Source organism: Monodelphis domestica, chromosome 3 (assembly GCF_027887165.1).
Source record: "Monodelphis domestica isolate mMonDom1 chromosome 3, mMonDom1.pri, whole genome shotgun sequence".
NCBI lineage: Eukaryota > Metazoa > Chordata > Mammalia > Didelphimorphia > Didelphidae > Monodelphis > Monodelphis domestica.
Genome location: NC_077229.1, coordinates 275,358,119 through 275,381,708, shown reverse-complemented (window position 1 = coordinate 275,381,708; position 23,590 = coordinate 275,358,119). Strand labels below are relative to the sequence as shown.

At 38.0% G+C, this 23,590-nt stretch overlaps 2 protein-coding genes across 2 annotated transcripts in view; one reads left to right on the top strand and one right to left on the bottom strand.

Annotated features, from left to right (window-relative positions):
• LAMA3 (laminin subunit alpha 3) overlaps positions 1 to 23,590 on the bottom strand; it is a 360,924-nt gene that overhangs the window by 254,854 nt on the left and 82,480 nt on the right. Inside the window, exons 6-8 of the mRNA XM_007487607.3 lie at positions 22,590 to 22,681; positions 18,937 to 19,052; positions 13,932 to 14,050 (exon numbers count right to left, since the gene is read on the bottom strand). Of these exons, the coding sequence (XP_007487669.1) occupies positions 13,932 to 14,050; positions 18,937 to 19,052; positions 22,590 to 22,681 (327 nt within the window). The remainder of the gene's footprint in view (positions 1 to 13,931; positions 14,051 to 18,936; positions 19,053 to 22,589; positions 22,682 to 23,590) is intronic.
• On the top strand, positions 8,143 to 12,603 carry LOC103106631 (paraneoplastic antigen Ma1 homolog). The gene is made up of 2 exons (XM_007487606.3): positions 8,143 to 8,734; positions 9,295 to 12,603. The coding sequence occupies exon 2, from the start codon at positions 9,404 to 9,406 to the stop codon at positions 10,778 to 10,780; it is 1,377 nt and encodes a 458-aa protein (XP_007487668.2). The 5' UTR covers positions 8,143 to 8,734; positions 9,295 to 9,403; the 3' UTR covers positions 10,781 to 12,603.

Here is a 23,590-nt window from a genome sequence, read left to right as displayed (position 1 = left end):
CTTAACACTCAGCTTCTAACTTCATCATTCCACCAAAACTGCTCTCTTGAAAGTTACTCATGAACTCAGTGCCAAATCTAATGATCGTTTCTCAGTCGTCATTCTCCTTGACATCTCTGCAGCACTTTCCCCCTATACTCTCCTGGCTTTTGGAATACCATCCTCTCCTGGGTCTCCTCTTACTGCTCGATACTTCCTACTACTCTTCTCAGTCTCCTTTGCTGAATCCCCATTTGGTTATGCCCAATAACTGTGGCTGCCCCATAGGGGCTCTGTCCTGGAGCTCCTTTGTTTCTCCCTCATCAGCTCCCATGGATTTAATTATCACCTCTATGCTGATGATTCCCAAATCCACCTGTCCAATGCCATCAGTCTCCTATTTCTAAATGCCTTTCAGATATCTCAAATTGCATGTTTACTGCATGAATTTTAAATTCAACAGGTCTAAAACTGAATTCATTGTCTTTCCCCCTAAATGCTAGTCACTTTTTACCTTCCCTATTAATTTAGAGTGCAATACTATTCTCCCTATTCTTCCAGGTTTGCAAACTAGGAGTCCTCTTTGATGGCTCCTGATATCTCACCTTTCATATCTAATCTGTTGTGAAGGCCTGTTCATTTAATCTTTTTTTTAAGCCCTTACTTCTGTCTTAGAATCAACTATCAGTTCCAAGGTAGAAGAACAATTAAGGACTAGGTAAATGAGTTAAGGTAGGAAGAGTCTGAGGCCACATTTGAACCCAGAACCTCTCATCTCTAGGCTTGACTCTATCTACTGATCAACCCAGCTCTCCCCTCTCCATTTAACTTCTATGTCTGTCGAATATACTACCTACTCTCCTCTGATACTGTCACCATTCTGGCATAGGCCCTCATCACCTCATGCCTGGACTACTGCAAAAGACAATTGTACTATCAACTGCTGGTGAATTTGTCTGCCTCAGCTTTTCCCTTACTCCAATCTATACTCCATTCAGCTGTCCAAGTGATTTTCCTAAAGTGTGGGTTAGATTATGTCACCCCTTTCAATAAACTCCAGTGGCTCCCGATAGTCATCAGAATCAAATATTAAATCCAAAGCACTTTATAACCTTCCATTTCCTCTCTCCACTAGCCCTCTGCAGTCTTCTTTCCACATATTCCAAATATTACCACATCATTCCACATATTTTTTGATTTGGTGACACCTGGCTGTTCCACAAATAAGACCCTCCATTTTCCTCTCTCAAGGCATCTTCACTGGCTGCCTCCTGTGCCAGGAATCTTCTTCCTCTTCATTTCTTCCTGGTTTCTCTGGCTTCCTTTTAGTCCCAACTAAAATCCTATCTTCTACAGTCTTTCCTAATTCATCTTAATTCCAGTGCCTTTCCTCAGCTAATTATTTCTTCTTCATCCTGTGTATAGCTTGTTTGAATATATTTGTTGACTTGTTGTATTCCATCAGCCTATAAGCTTCCCTGAAGGTAGGGACTATCTTTTTTCTTTCTTCCTAGTACTCAGTACTATGCCTGGCACATAGTGAAGACTTACTAAATATTTATTATCCCCAAAGCAAAGGTTGGTGGCACTCTCCCTCCCTTTCCTACATAGTCTTTAGGTTGCATATTGCCCTTTTGTAGTCTTTTCTCTTTACTGTTCATTTTAACCTAATTTTATTTGTATTTTTTAAAATGTCAAAAACCATCCATACAAATTTGTTCTGAGTTCAAACCTTCTAAATATGGTAATAGATTATGTGACTCCCTTATGAAAAGTTCTATAGTCAATATAGTTTTGTCAACAAATGGAATTCTAGGACAAATTCAAATCTGGGAAGACCTTAGTCCAACCAACTCATTTTATAGATGTGAAAATAACTCCAGAAATGCTAAGTGACCTCTCCAAAGAACCTTAGGTAGTAATCAGAAGCCATTATTCTTTCTATTACTTCTCTAAAATTACTCATTTCTTTTAGAAACTTAAGTCAGCCTTTGACCCATTAATACCACAACTAAGTCTATATCCCAAAGAGATCAAAGAAAGGGGAAAAGGATCTATTTGGTCAAAAATATTTATAACATCTCTTTTGTGGTGACAAAGAAGTGGAAATCAAGGGCATGGCCATTTACTGGGGAATGGCTGAACAAGTTGCGGTATACAATCCTGATAGAATAGTATTGTGCTATAAGAAATAACGATTAGGATAGTTTCTGAAAAACTCAAGAAGTCTTATCTGAGTTGCTGCAAAGTAAGGTAAGCAGAAACAGAACACTGCATGTAGGAACAACAATATTTAAGGATGATTAACTGCGAAAGACTCAAGTATGCTGATCAGGACAATAACCTAACACATTTCCAAAAGATCCATGATGAAAAATGCTCTCTTCTTCCAGAGAAAGAACTGATAAACTCAAGCACGAAGTGAAGCACATTTTGTTTTACTTTATTTTTTGTGGATCTTTGTGCTTTTGTAATATGGCTAATGTTTTGCATGATATCACTTGTATGATCATTATCAAATTGCTTGCCCTCTCAAAGAGGGGGAAGAGCAAGATTGAGTGAGAGAATTTGGAACTCAAAAGAATTTTAATGGATTTTTAAAAATTTTTCACCTAATTGGGAAACATTTAATAAAATAAACTTATATGTAAATATATAGAAATAAAATAAAATAAACTGGGAAATATTTAATAAAATAAACACATACATAAAATATTTAATAAGAATTTTTTAAAAGAAGCTTAAGTCAAGATACACTAAGAGGAAGGTATAAAGAATGAAGCTAAATAAATAAAACTTCCTACTAAGTTTCAATTTACAAATCACTAATTTAATCTTGATTTTCCTTTTTCTGTAAGGAGAAATGTTTAACATATCCCATCAAAAGAGATATTTCTCAAACCCTCTTATCTTGTCCTTTATCAGGGAAATGAAATCAGCTAGTACATCATATGTAATTAACTGGTCTTCAGGCAAGAGCACAAACCTAGCACATTTCCTCCAGGCAGGGATAACTAGAGAAAGTTACCACAATGTGGATTTTTTTTAGCTATCTAGATGAACTGACATCCCTTCATACCTTGCCCAGAAATTGCCCCACCTGTTTCCATACCTGTCTGTATTATTCCCCTCAGGTGCTACTTGTAAACTCCCTGCCTTCTTTTAGCTATTAAGCTGCCAACCTGATGCAGAATATTGGCAATTTGCAAGGCCATCAGTCACTCTTTCTACCCCTCTTTACTCAATAATCTTACTCATGGGACACCTAACAGAACTCTTTCTGGATCCTGAGACTATGAAGCAGTTGTCATTATTCCACGTTATTCTGCTCACTTGTTCCCATCTGTTTCTGTGTTTGTTTTTTGAATTTACAAAGCTCCTGGGTGGCTAGCCATGACCCTTTAATGGAGAGGAAACACTAAGGTAGATAGTCATGTCGTTTAAGGAAATTAGAAGTGAGCATATGTGGCAGAGGGGAAAGGGAATGATAAGCAGCCAGGCATTTAAATAATAAATTGTTGAAGTCAGATGTCTTATCTATAGAAGTATCATTTCCATAAATTTACCTGAAATTAAGATGTAAATGGTCATTGGTTTTTCTTTCTTTACTTTGATCTGCAGTCCAATGCAACATGGGCACCCAAAATATTTATAAAGAAATTGTGTCTCAGTGAAGATGCTCTCACTGCTATACTTTATAGTTTAATACTCCATGAGGATAGTAGCACAAAAATGATTGTTTTCATTTTAAAGAGGCAACTGCCATCTTACTTCCATCTGCATGTATCAGATAAATTTAATGAAATTAAATATATATTTCTATTTTATTTTTCTATTTATGTATAGTGATACACCTAATGAGTTCATAAGATTTTAGGGTTATCAACTAGATTCGGTACTTCCCATCTTGAACATGAGGAAATTGAAGACCAAATCATTTTGCTCCAGGTTACACAGACAATGCTAAGATTCAAACACAAGGTAGTTACTCCAGATCTAGTTTGAGCCTGAGCCCCAATCCCACAGGCCTGAATCTACTTTCAGTGTTCTTTCTACAATATCAAGGTATCTTAAATCAACAACAGCTTTCAACTCTGTATCCTGATTAGGATCTTTGGCTGTGGCTGATGGGTAGGGCTTTTCTGATTCATGCTGGTACATAATCACAGTTATCTACTGGCAAATTGCCAGCCTACAGGCTTAGAGTACCAGTAACAGCAGTCCTACATGACAGTGAGATACTTTTCAAATCAAAGGCTCTTCTGTTAACAGGACAACTTTGTCAAAAGTATTTTTTTTCCCGCTTAGACCCCATGGTGATGAATTCCAAAGGTCTGGTGACTTAGAAAAGAACCTTTCAAAAGAACCCAGAAAATAGTCCAAACAAGAAGGGGTGCCCACAACTCTTAATCTTTGATGTAAAACATCTGGAAAGCAAAGGTGATCAGGGCACTGAAAGAAACTGAAATCTATGGAGCAGAGTGAAAACTTGGCTCAGATAATCTCGCCCTCAGGGAGGGGGCCCAAATCTGTACTTTAAATAAGTGGAAAAAGCAATTCAGAAGAATCAAAACAAAGTGGGGGTACTTGAGTCTTACATGAGGTTTGTTACAATTTTACTAAAGGAAAAAAGATCAAGAAAGGGCCCTTCCTTCTGGAGGTGCTATACATTTTGCCTTCTTTCTTTGGGGCTGATGATGAATATGGCATTAGAAATGTTAGAGATACTTTTATTAACTAAAGGAAATGCAAGGTGGAAAAATGCAGCTTGCCTGAACAAGATGTCATTAACTTCACAAAGAGAAGAGAAATCAGACTTAAAAAAGAAATACTTCAAATGGAATCACAGGGAACTCTTTCTCCTCTAAGATTAGTACCTAATTATTTACCTGATGTTTTACCCATTAAAATTTGAGCTCCTTTAGAGGAGAGGCTTGTTTTCCCCCTTTATTTGTACCCCCCAGCACTTGGCACATAGTGAGTACTTAATAAATGACTATTAAGAAAATGATTGTGAGGAGACAATGTCAGCCAAATTCTTGATCAACAAAAATCCACTTGACAACATCCTCTACACAAGTGGCCAAATTATCCATTTTCTATGTGAAGATCTCAGCAAAGGGGAAAAACATTACCTCAGTCAGTCCATTCTACTTTTTCTTTCACTTTAATTTTATGCTATTCTGAACTTGAAAAATATCAATAAAACACCTCTACATGTAAAGAAAAAAATGAAGATTCTGTTGGAAACATGGATCTCTATCACATATAAGTTTATTTTTGAACGTATGTTCAAAAGTGCATTTAACAAGCTATTTTCAAATCTTGGTTTTTCCTTTTAAATGTATGTCCTTTTGTTCTTTTTTGTTCATCTTTTTAAAATGATGACATTCTTTTCTTTCTTCTTTGTTTTGGCATTATTTTTATAGCTCCCCCCTTCTCCCCTTTTCATTCCAATTTGTCAAGATTCTATCCATTTCAATCTGCTTTAGTTCATGTAATCCTCGGGTTTTTCTGTATCCAACCCTTTGATCATTTCTTATAGTACAATGATATCGCATTAAGTCCATATACCAAAATGTAGGGGCAGCCAGGTGGTATAATGATTAGGACCTTGAGGATGGAGTCAGGAAGACTCAAGTTCAAATCTAGCCGAAAAACGGTTCCTAGCTATGGGTCCCTAGGAAAATCAAGTTAAATTCTGAATACCTCAGTTTCTTCATCTGTAAAATTGGGATTGATAATAGCACTTACCTCACAGGAATTTTGTAAGGCTCAAATGAGATATTTCTAAGGCACTAAGTACAATGCCTGGCACATAGTAGGTGTTTTTCAAATGTTTCTTCCCTTCTCATAATTTATTCAATCATTCCCTAATTAATGAGTACCTCTTCACTTTATAAGTCTTTGGTATATCAAAAATATTGTCATGAATATTTTTATGCATATAGCTCCTTTTCCTCTTTCTTCAATCTTTTTGGGATATTTGTATTAGCAGTAGTATCACTGGAGCAAAGGTTATGCACAGTTAAAGTGACTTTTTGTGGTACGGTTCCAAAGTGCTTTTCAGAATAACCGGACCAATTCACAACTCTACCAACAGCACTCTGGTGTGTTTGTTTTCCCACATCCTCTCCACCAAATGTTTCCTTTTTATGTCATCTTTGTCCTGATATAGATGCTCAAAGTTGTCTTAATTTACATTTCTCTTAGTATGAACGATTTGGGGAATTTTTTCATATGATTATTGCTAGTCCAGATTTCTTCCCTTGAGAATTTCCAGGCTCATGTTCTTATACATTTGAATCAGTTCCTCATGTATCCTGGATATCAGACTTTATTGGAGATTCTTGCTAAGAAGATTCCACACACCCTCCCTTAAGTAACCTAATTTTAATTGAAATTATTTCACTTGGGCAAAATGTTTAACTTTTTTTTTTTAAATCCTTACCTTCTATCTTGGAATACAATACTGTGTATTGGTTCTAAGGCAGAAGAGCAATAAGGGCTAGGCAATGGGGGTTAAGTGACTTGCCCAGGGTCACACAACTAGAAAGTATCTAAGGCCAGATTTGAACCTAGGACCTCCCATCACTAGGCCTAGCTCTCAATCCACTGAGCCACCCAGCTGCCCCCAAAATCTTTTTACTTTTATATGATTACAGTAGTTCATTTTATCTTCCCCTTTGTCCTTTATTTGCTCAAGAACTTGTCCTCTATCAATAGATGTAAGAAATATCTACTTCATGCCTCCTCTAATTTGTTTATAATGTGAGGTTTTAAAAAATCTAAATCCTATGTCCCATTGTAGTGGATGGTGTGTGATGTAAAATGTTAGCCTCCAACCTAATTTATCCAGGCTTTTCCAGTTTTCCAACATATTGTTGTTGCTATTGTTTTTTCAGAAACTGTTTCCCTCTTACATTAAGTAGTTGGGGTCTTGAGTTTATTAAATACTAGGCTGCCATAGTGTTATGTAAATTACTTGGAAACCAGCAATCATTTTGATATGCTTTCATTCTGTAAAAGCATTGGTCATGCATGTGTGATTCTACTGACATGAAGCTGGCTCAGAACATCCATAACCTTGGCCAGATGAAACTACAGTGGGCTGATTTCCCTACTTTTCATTCTCTGGTAATCGATTTCTGGATTTTATGCCATATATACCATAACTAACTCATTCTTCTTAACATCTTATAAATTCCCACAGAGAACATTTAAGGTCACACTATGACCTTACGGACTTAACACCCTTTGAACTCTAGAACTACTCTTATGGGCCCTCCCTTGTCCATATTAGTGACTGCCTCAATTTCCAACTATTTTTAGGTCCAGATCCAGCCATTGCTCCCTGGCCATCTTCTCACTGGTTGACTTAAGGCCTGAGCCAGAGACCACATCCCAGAGTACTTTCACCCACAAAATTCCCACCCTAGACCCCACTGTCCTCATTAGTAGTTTGATGTCAACCCTACTCCTCAAAAAAAAAAAAAACAACCCATACTAAATGAATAAACATGCACTGGACAAACCAATTCTTTCCTGAAAATAAATTTTTTAAGAAACATGATTCAATTCTTTTATGAATTTTAACAAAAGAAAATTTTGATGTATTTGTTCTCCCATCTTCCTGGTTCAAAGTATAACACTAATAGAAATATCCAAACAGTATAATTTCTCTATCATCATCTTTCTTCTAATATCACAAATACACACACACACACACACACACACGCACACAGAGCAATTAAACCTTTGCAGGAGTGAGCACTTTCCCTCTTCAAAATGTCACACAAATGGAGACTTGGAAGAAACCAGACTACATGTGTTGTTGCCAGGGGAAGAGGACAAAGGTCTATAATAGCCTCTCAAATTTTTCCATTTGGCAATGGTGGTTACAATTTGCATTGGAACAGAGCGGGTGAGGTTCAAACAGTTTCTTTGCCCCAAGATTACTCAATGTCTTCTCCCTTTCAGCCTTTAGGAAGCTTTATCTCAGAGAGTATGAGAAAATCTGAGCACTAAAATGAGTTTCTGACCATAAATTAGGTGACAGTTGAACTGAAAGGTATAAGGGAGCCCAATGCCCAAGTATTTCAGAGAAGTGTTTAGCAGTTACTGCAGAGTTCAGAAGAAAAGAACAGTTAACAGAAGGATTCTAAGAAGAATTCAAAGGGCACAGCCGACCCTTAGGCTCTGCCTTGGCCGTTGTACCTTCTGGTACAACATGGCAGTAATGAATTTCTTCACCACTGGCTTGAGGGAGCCGACTGGAAAGGCGGCGGGGAGTTTCATAGCTATTGGCTGAAAGTGCCGAGTGAAGAAAGAAGTAGCCTTTAGAAAAAAAAGTTAATCCAATCACAACATCTCTGGAAGACTGACTTTCAGTTAGCACTGAAGCCAGCACTGGAATTGAGGCACTAGAAAAAAGTAATTACAAGAGATGTAGCTACTGACCACAAAGCTTACCTGCCCCGTCCCACCTCAGGTGGCTAGTTTCTAGCTGGTTGACAGAGGAGTTGGAACAAAGACATTTCATACCTGTTGGGGTAATAGTAGAAGAAGCCCAACAAGGAACCTCTGAGATTTAGTACTTGGCAAGAGAATATCCAAGATGCAGTGCCTGGCAAGAAGCAGTTGAGATACAACAGAGACTGATACTTAACATGGGATACATCCAACAAAGAGTAACACAGTGGCACCAGTTGGATACAGAAGCAGCTGATGAAAACTTTTAACTACAGCATCAGAGGTGTGAGTTGCCCCATCTATGTGTTCTGGTCATAAATGCTCCTGACAAGAACATTCCTTTACCTTGGTACCCTGACCATATATGTCCCCATGTATGGAAGTCCTACACATAATTCCCATATAGGTCCATTTTCCTCACTGATTAGATATTCATAACTCAAAGTTTTTGAGCAGGTATTGTCAATTTTAAATGATTTTTGCTACAAATTGCTTAAAATAACTTTCTTTCAAACTATCTTCTGTAAATGGAAAGAATAAAACATATCAATAAAGACTTATAAGTTTTGGTTTGGAGAGGACCATAACCTAAAAAATAACCACAAACGTGGTATAACTGCTAACTAGGACCCCAAAGGGAGAAGGGGGACCCTGTTAACTAGATTGTAGGGGCTCCTCTCAGATCCCCATTGAGGATGTTCTGGAATCCACTGAAGAAATTATCATCTGAGATCTCCATTTTGAATGCCTTCTATATTGTGGGGATTCAGTGGGTCATTTTTTTCAGGCTGTGATTAATCACCAAGGTTTTCCAATATTTTCTTTTCTTTCTTTTTTAAACAGGTGAAACCTTTCAATTAACTACTGCATTGTTGTATGGTATGTTGAAATAACACTGAAGTATTGTTTATACCTATAATTAATTGAATAGAGTATTAAAAAGGAAAACAAAATGGATGACAACATTTTAGAACAGTGGTGTACGGTTATGCACCTTGATTTACATAGAGGATTGCTTGTTAAAGGAGTGCCTCATGACCTAACAGATAAGGACATTGAAAATGTCTTACATAATGCAATAGGTACTTTGGGAAAATGTCAAGTACTGACCAAACGCCATGAAGATACAGACCTAACCTTGTCTGTTTTCTGCAAATTATCTGAACCAATAGATTATTCTAAAATCCCTAGTTCACTTACAGTAGGGGAGAATACCTGGAAACTGGTCTCTAGACTCCCGACTGAAGAGGAAGAGATAGAAAGTAAGCTCAAGACTGTCCTTCAAAGGGAAGGGCTATCTGAAGATGTTGTGAGGTATGTGTATGGAGGGAAGACAAGACCTGGAGAGAGTGAACAGGCTGAATACCAGCCAGAACAAGAATCTTACTCAGTCAAATTACGAAGCTTCTCAGGGGAACAACCATGTCCTCCTGGCGAGGAACCATATGACTCCTGGATAGAACATGCCATTGAAACAATAAAGCAATGGAAAGTAAATGACAAGGAAAAGCAGAAGAGACTAATGGAAAGTCTCAGGGGACCTGCACTTGATCTTATACGTATTTGGAAATTACAAACCCCTGATGCTACTGTGTTGGAATGTCTGCAAAGGCTAGATAAACAATTTAGTAATGGAGAGACTCCTCAACAAGCTTATGTCCAGTTTCTTACAACCTTTCAGCGTGAGGGAGAGAAACCCTCGGAGTTTGTCCAGAGAGTAGACAAACTGCTACAGAGTTTAGTCATCAAGGGAGCAGTGAAGCCCAGTGAAGTAGATTTTGTTAGACTGGCCCAAGTAAGTTCTGGACTATTAGATAATGGAGACCTACAAGTACAAATGATTAAACTAGAAAAAGAGAAACAGCGAATTGGATATGAGATGCTAATGGAGACAGTGAAACTGTATGAGAACAGACTCGATTGTGGAGACAGAAACCTGCAATACAGAGAAATGGTTCCCATAATGCCTTCTCAGGTATTGCCCAAAGAAAAGAAAATGGAACAGAGCACCAGTCACGCAGGCATGAAGACTCATAAGAAAGCTGCTGAAGAATGGAATAGTGGTCAGTACCACTTTTCCCAGAAAAAAGGACTGTGGGGGCAGAGAGCAAACCAGCTTGAAGCTAGAACATGGCCAATAGAGCAAAGACAGAGAGGTCCCATTATATTCTGCTCTAACTGTGGCCTAGATGGACATCTGAATACAAGATGCATTCAAAAAACAAATAAAGCATTGGTTAAACAGAAGCTAATGTCCATCAGACTGCCTTCCGAAGATAAAGATGATGGATCTGGAGACAGAAGTGACCCCAAATCCCATAGATCCTAAAACAGAACCCATTGCCCATCATGCCTGGGAATTTTTTCACAAAAGACTGTGCCATCAGTGAAGTTGAACTCTGTTATAATCTGCCTTTCCTTGGGGTCCCAGGATGAAAAAACAGGAGCAACTACATGAAAAGGAATTAGGAGGGTGTCTCAAAGACTTAAATTTTGCTCCCAGGAGGTCACCTTACTGTTGAAAGAATGACAGAAATTGGAGCTGTGTGACAGAATACTATATCATTATTATATCTATATTATACCAACTGTAACACTACATCCCATACTGGATACTTTACATGAAGCAGTGGATGCTACCTATGGCATTCACCCAGTGATTAAGTTTAGTTAGTCATAATGTCCCAGAAGGTAATATTCATATCACCAGATGATGACCTGAACATATCAGACACTCCCTGTCTGAGTGTCTACATTACCTGTTGTGTATCCAAATGTAACCTAGATATTATGTTCAATATTGTTACTCTGTTTTATTACATTGTTATGCTTCATTGCTATATAATATGCATGTTTTATTATATGTGCCAACATGCAATGTTATGATTGTACTATTGGGTTATATATGCTAGGTGTTAAATGTTACAAAGAATTTCTATTTTGTTTTAAAAGTGTGTACTGGCACATATTCTGCTTAGAAATGGTTATTATTTATACTTATATAGGACCATAGAGAAAAGTTAAAATAACTACATAGAAACATGTTCTTTCTGATTTTTTGTGCCATAAATAAGTGTTACAAATGTTATTCATATCCCCATGTAATTTGCAATGAATACGCAAGTATTTTGCTGCACCTTTTGTTTTTTCATCAGGCCTCTCAGGAGAGAGGCTTTTAAACCACAGCATCCCCCAGCATAGGATGGATGAAGGAGTTAATTAACAACTCAAATGAAATATAGATATGTCTGCAGAGAAATAACAGTGGAAAGCAGCTGAGATATAGATTCTCGTAGGGACCAGTGAAATTCAATGTTTGGCAAAAAGCAGGTCTAATATAATGACAGCTGCAGAGGTGTGAGTTGCTACTTCATTCATATGAATGGACAGACATTCCACTTGCCAATGTGTTGACAAGCCACACATTTCCTATGAAGGTCTCCCTCTCACCAATGAGTCTACAATATTCATAGGAGTGTAAGCTCAAAATTTCTGGGGGGGATATTCTGTTCTTCATTTACATTGTTATTTAATTAAAAGTCTTTGTTACTTATTTTGTGTTCTAGAACTCATTGGTAAGAGTAAAGCACATAAATAGGGGCTTATAAGCTCTAGTTTGAAGTGAATTGTGATCCACAAAATGCCTGGGACCTACAACTTGGGGCTCAGAGTAAGGGAAAATATGTCTGTGGACCACACAGGAATCTCCACTATAAAAATAGCTGAGGAGAAAAAAGGTTAGTTGTCCTGCTCTAGCTTGTGAACACAACAAATGATCAAGAGCACTTTATTTCACAAGGTAGCCTGTTCTATTGATGGAGAACAAAACTCTTCCTTGTATTAATCCAAAATCTGCTTATACTCCTCAGTCCTAATTCTGTCCTCTCGAACTATACAAAAGAAATGCAATTCCCCTTTCAAAAAAATAGTTTCCTATATTTAAGCTCAACTATGATATTCTTCCTAAGTCTTCCATATCTAAGCTAAAAATCTCTAGTTGTCTCAAAATTATCTATGTGCCATCTTGTTTGCTTCCCTCTGGCCCCATCCAAGTGACATCAAAAATTCAACATGGTAGGTGAAGAGTCCAGTAGATGTTTATCTCCATTTGGGTATTGTATTTTTGTTAATAAAGAATAAGTTTCCATTTGATTTGTGTTGTTTTATCTTGAGCAGTCATGACATACTACTATTTCATGTCAAGCTTGCTGAAGGTTCTGAGTCTCCAAGTCATTAATGCCTATCTCTCCCATCCATTACTCATGCATCCACTTATCCCAATTAAATTTCATCTTAATAGATTCACTTCTATTGTTCTAGCTTGTTGAGGTATTTTTTGATTCTATTGTTCCAAAGCCAGCTCTATGATCTTGACAAATCTGGATAAATACACCTGTTAAGTCTTCATCTAAGTCATACAGAAAATTCTAAACATGACCCCAAAAAGATTTCTATAGCAGCCTCACTAAAGACCTTTCAGATTGTGATCAGTTCCTTTTAAATATTTTTAAATTTTAACATTGTCTACTTGGTGCCAGGCACTGTGCTAGATGCTTTACAAATATTTCATTCAATCTTCACAATAACTCTGAAAGGTAGGTGCTATTATCATCTCCATTTAAGAGACAAAAAAAAAACTGAGGCAGACCAAAAGCTAATGTCAAAGGCCATATTTGAACTAGGCAGCTAGGTAGTGCAGTGGAATAGAGTGCCAGGCCTAGAATCAGGAGAACTCATCTTCCTAAGTTCAAATCTGGTTTCAGACACTGACTAGCTCAAGGGCAAGTCACTTGACCTGGTTTGCCTTAGTTTCCTCATCCAAAAAATGAACTGGAGAAGGAAATGGCAAACCATATGCCAAGAAAATCCCAAATGGGGTCATGAAGAGTCAGGCACAACTGAAAGAACTGAAGAACATTTTTAAAAAATGAACTCAAACCTTCCTGACTCTACTGTACCATTAGCTGCCCTTTTAGGTGGCTCAGTGACTAGAGCACTGGTCTGGAGTCAGGAAGACCCAAGTTCAAATTTAGTCTCAGCTCTTTAATAACTTAACCTATTTGCCTTGATCCACTGGAGAACAAAATGGCAAACCACTCCAGTATCTCTAAGAAAACCTCATAGATAGTATTGGCCTACATGGTTCATGGTTTCACAAAGACTCAGACACAAATGATGGCCAATATAGCCTAGAACATTCCCTGGTCTGATTTTGCACATTCAGGAAGCATACAACTAGCAAAGTCCTCTGCATACTCCCAAAAATTGGGGAACTGGTCTTAAAGGTGCTGCTTAATTTTAAATAAATCATTTGATAGGGTATATCTAACTTTCCTGAGAAATGTAAAAGACTTGATTGTTAGCAACACCCATTGTAAAAGCTAGAAGTATCTTTTTTTCTAGATGCATCTCAGGACACTGACATTTATTTCCTTTAAAAGGCCATTAAAAATTGTTTTATGACTCAAATATCCTCTTACCTGACAATTAATGCAGACCCCTCCACCTTCATAAACGCCATGGATATTCAAACTTCCCTTTAGCCTCTCGATGTCAGGGTCATAGTAACAGTCAGTGGCATGACCGTGGCAGTTGCAAGCTAGGGAAAGCACATACTAAATTAATGCTCCATCATTAAAGTCAAATCCTCAGTAATTTCCTGAAAAATAATGGTGCATCTTACAGGCTTCCAACAAAGCTTATTCTAAGATATCAGGAAAAAATAGGAAAGTTTAGGAAATTTTATTCTTGGGCAATTTAAAACCATGAGAAGAATACAGTTATTTCAGTTTGTTGGTGAGAAGGAAGTTATATTTCCCACACCCTTTTTCATTTTCAAGACCTGCAATTGAAACAAAAATAGGGATTTTGGAAGGAGGTGGTACTTTCAACTCCATGCTTCCCCCAGTCACCTTCAAGCACATAATCTCAACTCCAACTTTACAAAGAAGATTGAGGCCATAAACGCTCCACTGACTCCCTTCCCAATTACTACTGTAATCCTCCCATTATCCATATTCATATCATCTTCCTTTAGTTTCTAATACATTCCCTCTTAAGGTTTACAAAGCACTTTACATAATATCATCTCATTTGAGCCCTCGCTACCTAACACTGGGAAGAAATACCACTTATATTATTTCCATTTTATAGATAGGAAGACTGTGACTCAAATATTAAATGACTTGTCTAAGATTACCAAATTAGAAAGTATCAGGATTCGGATTCAAGCTCTGGTCTTTCCAGACTTCAATTCCAGCACTCTTTCTACTAAACTGAGGCCAGAGCAAGGGTGATGGCTTGGGAAAATTAATGGGATGGAGGGCCTGGAGGTCAAAGGGAAAAAATAAACCTACAGAACTGAAGTAGAGGGAGAGACGGAAGGCAATGATCAGAAAAAGGGGTTTCAGAGCTGTAGATCATGGAGGTAGGACAGTTTTGAGTAATGGTAAAAATTAAAATATGACCAACTCCATGGGTGGGTTATAGTGGAGTAGAGATGTAGGTTGCAGGAGATGAGAAAACTGATAGATTGGAAGGCCAGGGTATATGTAAGTGCATTAAAGTCCTTCAGTGTGAAGAAGGTAAAAGGATAACATGGAAGCCAATAGATGACTTTAGTAAAGATCTGAACAGGCGATACAGATGGGGAATATATTTCAAAGGAGGAAAGAGGTGACTGAGTGACCACTGTTGTTAAGAGAAAGAATGTCTACTTCTCCTCTTAGTCCAGTGAGTAAAGGGTATGAAAGAGAGGTTAGCCTGTATTGGAGAAGAGTGGCCCAGGATTCAGCATCTTCCAGAGGGTACCATATTTACAGAAGTGCGTATCAGAGGAAGAAGTCTAAGTTGACGGGAAGTTTTTCATAATAGCATTAAAATGCCAGAGAACACAATGAAGAAAGAGGCAGGTAGAAAAGGATATGAGAGAGGAGGAAGTGGTGGCAAAGGAAAGGTTATTTTGTCCTGGCCGGTAAGTTACTGAGTTACAGGGATTAGTGGAGGTAGAAATAGAACTCTGCTAGGCTTAGGAAGATGAGAGAGCTAGATGACTGGAACTCACACCCTCCATTCTACAGAAGGCTAATACATTAAGCACTTGCTATTAGTGCCATGGATAGATCACTGGGCTTGGAATAAGGAAGGAATAAGGAAGATAACCTGAAGAATTCAAATCCAACATCAGACACTTATTAGCTGTATGACCCTGGGCAAGTCACTTAACCCTCATCTGTCAAATGAGCTGGAGAAGGAAATGGCAAACTATCCCAGTATCTATGCTAAGAAAACCCCAAAACGGAATCACAAAGAGTTGAACACAACAAATGACTCAACAAAATTTTTCTGGAAATTGCTGAGCAGTGGGATACTCAAAAAATGAAAACGTAGCTCCTGCTCTTGAGGAGCTCACAGTCTAACCTGGGAGACAACATACAAATAAAGTACAAACAAGCTATATCCAAGATAAATGTGAAATTATCCACAGGGAGAAGGCATTCAAATTAAGAGGGCTTGGGAAAGGTTTCCTATAGAAGATTTTAGCCGGGGCTTAAAGAAAGCCAGGGGAGCCAGGAGGCAGGGATAAGGAAGAACATTCCAGGCATGGGGGAAAATTAGTGAATATGCCCAAAGTCGGCAGATAAGAGTGTCTTGTTCAAGGAAAAGCAAGAAGGTCAGTGTCACTTCCGCTTCTAAGCACATGTGTCTCTCTATCTGGCAGGCAAGATGTAGTGAGTAGGTTGTGAATGGGCTAATGTGCCCTAGGCACCTGCTTTTCTTATTTTGTATTTTTTTATCCTTGATTTCTAATAATCTTTAATAAACCTCAAAAAATATTTTTAAGTATGTGATTGGGTGTAAGGTATAAGAAAACTGGAGGGTGAAATCAGACCCTTCTTATAATTTTATTTATTTTAAACCCTTACTTTCAGTCTTGGAATCAATACTGTGTATTGGTTCCAAGGCAGAAGAGTGGTAAGGGCTAGGCAAGGGGGGGTCAAGTGACTTGCCCAGGGTCACACACTGAGAAGTATATGAGGTCAAATTTGAACCCAGGACCTCCCATCTCTGGGCTTGGCTCTCAATCCACTGAGCCACCCAACTATACCCCCTTCTTATAATTTTAGAGGAGAAAAGGTTAAGGCAAACAGGGAGATGAGGAAGGGTGTCAGTAAAACCCTAGAGATAGTTTTTCCAATGTTGACTGAACTTTATAATTGTTACTTGGATCAAATTGTCCAATATTCCCTAGTAATACATAAATATGTATATATTTTTATACAATTATCTAGTGAAATTGAGGAAGCCAACAAAGGCAGTTGATTGTTACACATTAGGATGGGAAATTTTTTTAAAACATAAAAGCTTGTTGATTTTTGTTTCATTTTTGGCATCAGGAAAACCAACTTTAAGTCATCTATATTTACCACATCAGTTATGTCTTAAGGAGGAAGTTGACCTTTAAACAACATAATTTAAATGGAATTCAGAGAGTACTCAAAAAATAAGCCCTACCATGTCTAATTTCTATAGACTCTATAGAATTTTCAGCCATGCTGACAGATTAGAAACATTACACTGAAAACTTCCTCCATTTTTTACATATGCTGGATTAATGTATAGCTACCGTGGTTATTAACATGCCTTTCACTAATGTTCTAGATGTTGGACACTAATCCAATTGCAATTATTGGGCTCTGAGTGATCAGTCATATTCAGAGTATATCTGCAAGTTATAACAATCTGCAAGTTATAACAGGAGTGACCCCCTGCTAATCACAACCCCCTCCTCCCCTACTCACTCTCTAATAAAAGCTAGCATTTATATAGCAACTTGGGTCTGCAAAGTACTTAACAAATATTATTTCACTGATCCCTCATAACAACCCTGGGAGGGTAGGTCTATTAGTATTCCCATTTTACAGGAAACTAAGACTGAGAATTTAGTTATTTGCCCAGAGTCGATGCCCAAAGCTTCATCAGAATATGGAAGGGATGTCATCCAGGTGGGACTCTTGGTGAGGAAGCATGCTAGTCAATTTGGTTCTGATTGATGTATCTTCTAAAAATGTAATACATTCTCGCAGGGCAAAGATTTGCAATCATTGAAACAAATCATTTATTCATCCATTTAACAAATACTGCAAATTCTGGAAGCAATTCCAAAAGGAGATTCCAAAATGTTTAGAATTCTGAAAATATCATTGAAATAAGTGAATAGTCTCCCAAGGTGATTAATTTGAAGGATAACAATGCTCCATCGCATGTACAAGTTCTGGAATGTTTGCCAAACCACGAGTCCCATTATTTTAGTCCCACTTTCTGTAAGGTGAAAGTAGTCAAAGGTGCCTTGCCCTTCTACCTGAATTTTCACTATGTTTTCAATTAGTACAATATGTTGATTGATTATGAGATTTTTATGTGACCTGTAAGGAATTCCAAGAAGTCTCCTCAGTGAGCTGTCCTTCACAGAAACTGAGAATCCAGGAGACAATTTTTTTCTAGTTCTGTCATTGTCAAGGTGATATTTTTCTCTTTTAGAGATAAATGAGCACTTTTATTTCTTGTTTTCACAAATAAACCACTTGAAATAGTTGTTTCTTGGGCCAATCAAACGGACCCTGACTATGCCTTCCCACTTGCTGAATAGGTTAAGGCCTTCCTGGCTGACCCGTTAGCATTTGCAGTGGCTGCCCCTGCTTCAGCACATGCTGCTACCACCCCAGCCAAGGTGGAAGCCAAGGAATAGTCGGAGGAGTCTGATGAAGATATGGGATCAAGGTGATTTTTTGAGAAGTCACCTCACTTTTCTGGGCTTATTTTCTCATATCTAAAATGAAGGAGGTAGATGAGGTTACCTTCAGCTCTAAATTTCTATGATTCTAAGTGATATCTCATTGCTTTATGCAACAGATCTGTCAGTGGATACTGTACAAAAGAACTCTGTTGGGCAATGGGTATAAAAAAGTGTGAAGCCAATTCCTGCTTTCAGATACACCCAATCCTAGTTATAAAAAGGGAATAAACATATATGTGACAAAAGTTAACAATATAAACTAACCTATTCCATTTGCCAAATGAATAATGCAGATAATAATGATGACTGGAGGGGGAAAAGCCATCACTGGATTTGTGTGGGTCCAGAAAACTACCCTCAAACTGGTATTTGAAGAGAGGTGGGGCAAGTACATAGTACAATGAACTGAGCTCCAGGACTGGAGTTGGAAGAACCTGGATTCAAATCTAACCTCAAGCCCCAGGCAAGTCACTTAACTTTGTTGGCCTCAGTTTCCTCATCTATAAAATGAGCTAGAGAAGGAAATGCAAACCACTTTAGTATCTTTGCCAAGAAAACTTCAAATAGGGTCAAGAAGAGACACGCTTTACTAAAACAAGTGAACAGTCAAAAAATCAAATGAAAACACACACACACACACATACACAGGAAAAGATACTTCCCATTAGCCCTTCCTTCTTCACACTTACCTTCACACTCATTAGTCTGCTCAGCTGTTGCTGGCTGCCACTGCTTCTGGTTGTAGCCAGCACAACAGTGGCCACAGCTCTCCCCACATGTATTATGCTGGCATTCACACTGAAACCTAGGTGTTGGGAGGAAATCAATCTCACTCTTTGGAAGACATTCAATGAAAGAAAATCATTTCCTGCATGTTAATTTATTTTAATGTTTTATTTAATATTTACATATTTTATAATTCTACCTCATTTTAATTCTTTTTAAAATTCATTTTTTAAAAATTTTGAGTTCCGAATTCTCTCCTTTTCCAGTCATTCACAAGTTTATGGAATGGCCACCAGCCCTGTAAGAAAAGGAAGTAGGATGGGGCAGCTAGGTGGCTCCAGGCTCAGGCCTGGAGACAGGAGGTCCTGGGTTCAAATCCAGTCTCAGGCATTTCCTAGCTGTGTGAGTCTGGGCAAGTCACTTAACCCCAATTGCCCAACCCTTATCACTGTTCTACCTTGGAACCAATATTTATCAATCCTAAGTGTCAATTCTAAAATAGAAGGTAAGGGACAATGTATAAGCAGCTCTTTTTGTGGTAGCAAAAGATTAGAAATTGAGGGGATGCCTATCAACAGGAGAATGGCTGAATAAATTGTGGTATGTGATAGTGATGGAATACTATTGTGCTATAAGAAGTGATGAGCAGGATGATTTCAGAAAGAGCTGGAAAGACCTATGTGAACTGATGCAGAATGAAATAATCAGAACCAGGAGACAGCAATATCATACAATAATCAATTGTGAAAGACTTGGCTACTCTCAGTCATACAGTGATCCAGGACAGTTCTGAGGGACTTAACGTCAAAGAATGCTATATACCATCAGTCAGATGTAGATGAAATCATACTAACTTTCACATTCGTTTATTTACAGTTTTTTGGGGGGGAGTAGTTTTATGCAAATATTCTCTTATAACAATGACCAATATGGAAGTGTGTTTAACATGATAATGAATGTTATTATCCAGGTCAAATTGCTTACCATCTCTGAGAAAAGGGAGGGAAGGAAGGGAGAGAGACGATTTGTATCTTATCATTTCAGAAAATGTATGATGAAAATTTTTATTATAGGTAATTGGGAAAATAAAATATCTTTGAATAAAAAATTATCCATTTTTAGTTATACCTTGTTTTATACAACAGGTATGCTTCTGAAAGAGAAAAATAAGTCTCTGGGGCCTGTGGATCATTCAGTGGGATAAAGGAGGAAACATGTTCTCTTGATTATCTCAGAAGAATATGGAAACCTTCATCTGGAAATTTCTAATATTTGCAAGATTCTTCCAAGCCCAGGGGTTCTTAACTTGCAGAGTGTATGAACTTGCTTCTTAAGCATTTGATAACTATCTTTCAATATCCTTGACTTCCTTTGTAATCCAATGTACTTTATGCATTGAAAAACACTTTCCAGAGAAGGGTTTCGGAGGCTTCATCACACTTCCCAACAAATTTATGACTCAAAAGCATGAGGAACCTGTTCCTAGATGTATATTTTTAGTGTTCTGGTGCCCTAAAATTGCCTTCATCTCAGTGGTAGTAACTATTTCCAAAAATCTTTTATGTTTAATTGATAAGCAGGCACAATGTTTACCAACTGAAAATTAACTCTGTCCAGATACCTCTGGACATGTGCCCAACGCTGCCATATGCTCATTGTTTGCTGTGGTTTGTTTGTTTTTTTATTTTTTTAAACCCTTACCTTCCATCTTAGAATCAATACTGTGTGTTAGTTCCAAGGTATAAGAGTAGTAAGGGGTAGGCAATGGGGGTTAAGTGACCTGCCCAGGGTCACAAAGCTAGGAAGTGTTTGAGGCCAGATTTGAACCTAGGATCCCCCCCATCTCTAGGCCTGCCTCTCAAATCCACTGAGCCACCCAGCTGTCACCCCATCGTTTGCTGTTTTAAGAAATCTTTTAGGGGCAGCTAGGTGGCACAGTTTTGGGTCTGGAGTCAGGAAGATTCATCTTCCTGAGTTTAAATCTAGTCTCAGACATCTACTAGATGTTACGATACTAGACAAGTCACTTAACCCTGTTTGACTCAAAAAAAATCTTTTAATAGAGGTCCCCCTAAACAATATGGCAGTGCAGAGTCATAAGATCAGCATTCAAATTCTGCTTTGAATACTTACTATCTATGTGGCCTTGGATAAATCAGGATCCTTCAATATCTCTGTTTCCCTGATACCAAAGGAATTCTATCATCCTCTCTGTTGATATTGATCTTACTCAGAAATGGTGTACTTAGGAGCATTTATATTCTAAAAAGCCTAGACAGGCACTTGTAAAGGGCTCTAGTTGTGTCTGACTACCTTAATATAAAACCATACAGTCCTGCTCACTTCGGGGCACTCCAAATGAGTCTGTAGGTCTAGACAGAGCTGATTTCCCAAGCTACATAGATAGCTTCATTTCCCAGAACCAAAACAAGACTAGGACCCACAGGTGGCAAGGAGACCAAAACATATGTCTCGGATCCTTTTTCATGAGTGAGTGGTTTGTCTGCTATTAATAAACCCTCTTTATTGGAAGCTTCATTAGAGATTTGGCTGTATGTCTAATGCTTGATATTCAGAATCAGGACATAAATATTAATGGCAGCCATAGATGGCAAAGGATTAATGAGATAAAAGGATCAGGGAATCTGTTGCCTTTCACAACTAGCAATGAATTAACCTTTGGGGAGGTTTGGGAATTTCAAGTTAGTGGGGGAGATTTTTTTGTTAAAGGTGCCATCAATTTACATGACATAAGTAAGTAGCTGTCCCATGTATATATGAGATTAAATGGTAATGTGTCACAGTGGATAAGAGACTGGCCTTGGAATCAGAAAAGCCAGAATTTGAATCCTGCCCCTCCTAAACACTGTCTATAAAATTATGAATAAATTACTCAATATGTGTGACTTTCTCTTAAAATGATAAGCTACAGCTCTACCTGGTAATGGATACACATCTACAATTCAAAATACATGAGATTTACCTTATATGTATAAACCATATATATGTGTATACATCTTATATGTATAAACATAAACAGTTATGACTAAAAATTACTCTGTTTTATATCACTAGAAAGTATATACTTTTGAAAGATGAAATGGAATGTTAAGGAATAAAGTGACTCCCATATCTAATGTCCAACCAATTGTATCTCCTTAAATAAAAACTCTAGTCTCTGCATCCAGAATACATTAACAATGCAGAAGCATTAAAAACACTGGTAAAAATACTCCACTTTATTTCTTCCTTCAAGGAACTTCTTTGCATACAGGGAAAGTCAGCCTTCTACAACTGTTACAGGCTTTTTAGAGCAAGAGTTTCTAATGTCATTTATGTCATGGACCCCCTTTGGCTGGATGAAGCCTGTGGACCCATCTTTGTGGAATAATGCCTTTAAATGCATAAAATGAAATTGATGAAATGGAAAGAATGGAAGGATATTTATTAAAGTTCCTACTATGTGCCACACACTATTTTAAGCACTTAAAAAAGATCTCATTTGATCTTCTTATTGTATTAAAATAGTTATCCAAACTTTTTTTGAGTTTATGACCCACAGGCTAAGAACCCCTGCTTTAGAGTGAGAAGAGATTACCATATGGAATGTACTTACAGGTTTTCAGGGCCTTGGGCCCTACACACTTCTGCATGGCCATTGCAGACACATCGACCACCAATGCTGATGTCTTTTATACTGTAGTAATACTAAAAAAGACCAGAGATGAGCATACAGGTTTGAGTATGCATCCACATCAAAATCCCCCTCCAAGTATCCATTCCCTAATGCTTAGCCCATTTTGTCCATTCCATGTACCCTTTTTTTCTTCCCCTTCCCTAGCAATCTCACCAAAACAGTCATTAGATTCCAGGTGGCCCTTGCTTTGTGCAACAGCTCAGTTCTTGAAAAGTTTTAAGTCAACATGAGCCTGTTTATTCTTTGTAAATCATATCATATTTCAAATGCATGGGGTGGGAGATTGGGAGACTTGTTTAGTATTAAAAAAGAATGGGGCAGCTGGGTAGCTCAGTGGATTGAGAGCCAGGCCTAGAGACAGGAGGTCCTGGGTTCAAATCTGGCCTCAGACATTTCCCAGCTATGTGACCCTGGGCAAGTCACTTGACCCCCATTACCTAGCCCTTACCACTCTTCTGCCTTGGAGCCAATAGGAAGAAAAGAGTTAAAAAAAAAAAAAGAATCTTATCGTGAAGCCATTGGTAAAGCAAATAATTGCTCCCTAATTTATTTGCCCTGAAATCCTAGCTCTGATGCTCTATTATCCTTTTGCTTATAAGTCATTTCAAAGGGAGCATAGGATTTAGATCTGGTAGGGAACTAGTTCAATCCCCCTATTTTATGAGGAGGACCAGAGACCTTAGCTATTTAAGAGCTAAATTTACATAGCACTTTCTGCAGTGAGGTGGCACAGAAGAGAGTTTGCTGGGTCTGGAGGCAGGATGACTCATCTTTCTGAGTTCAAATCTGGCCTCAGACACTTACTAGCAAGTCACTTAACTCTTTTTGCCTCAGTTTCCTCATCTATAAAATGAGTTGGAGAAGGAACTGTCTTTACCAGATGGGGTCACAAAGAACAACTACACAACAACACAGTGCTT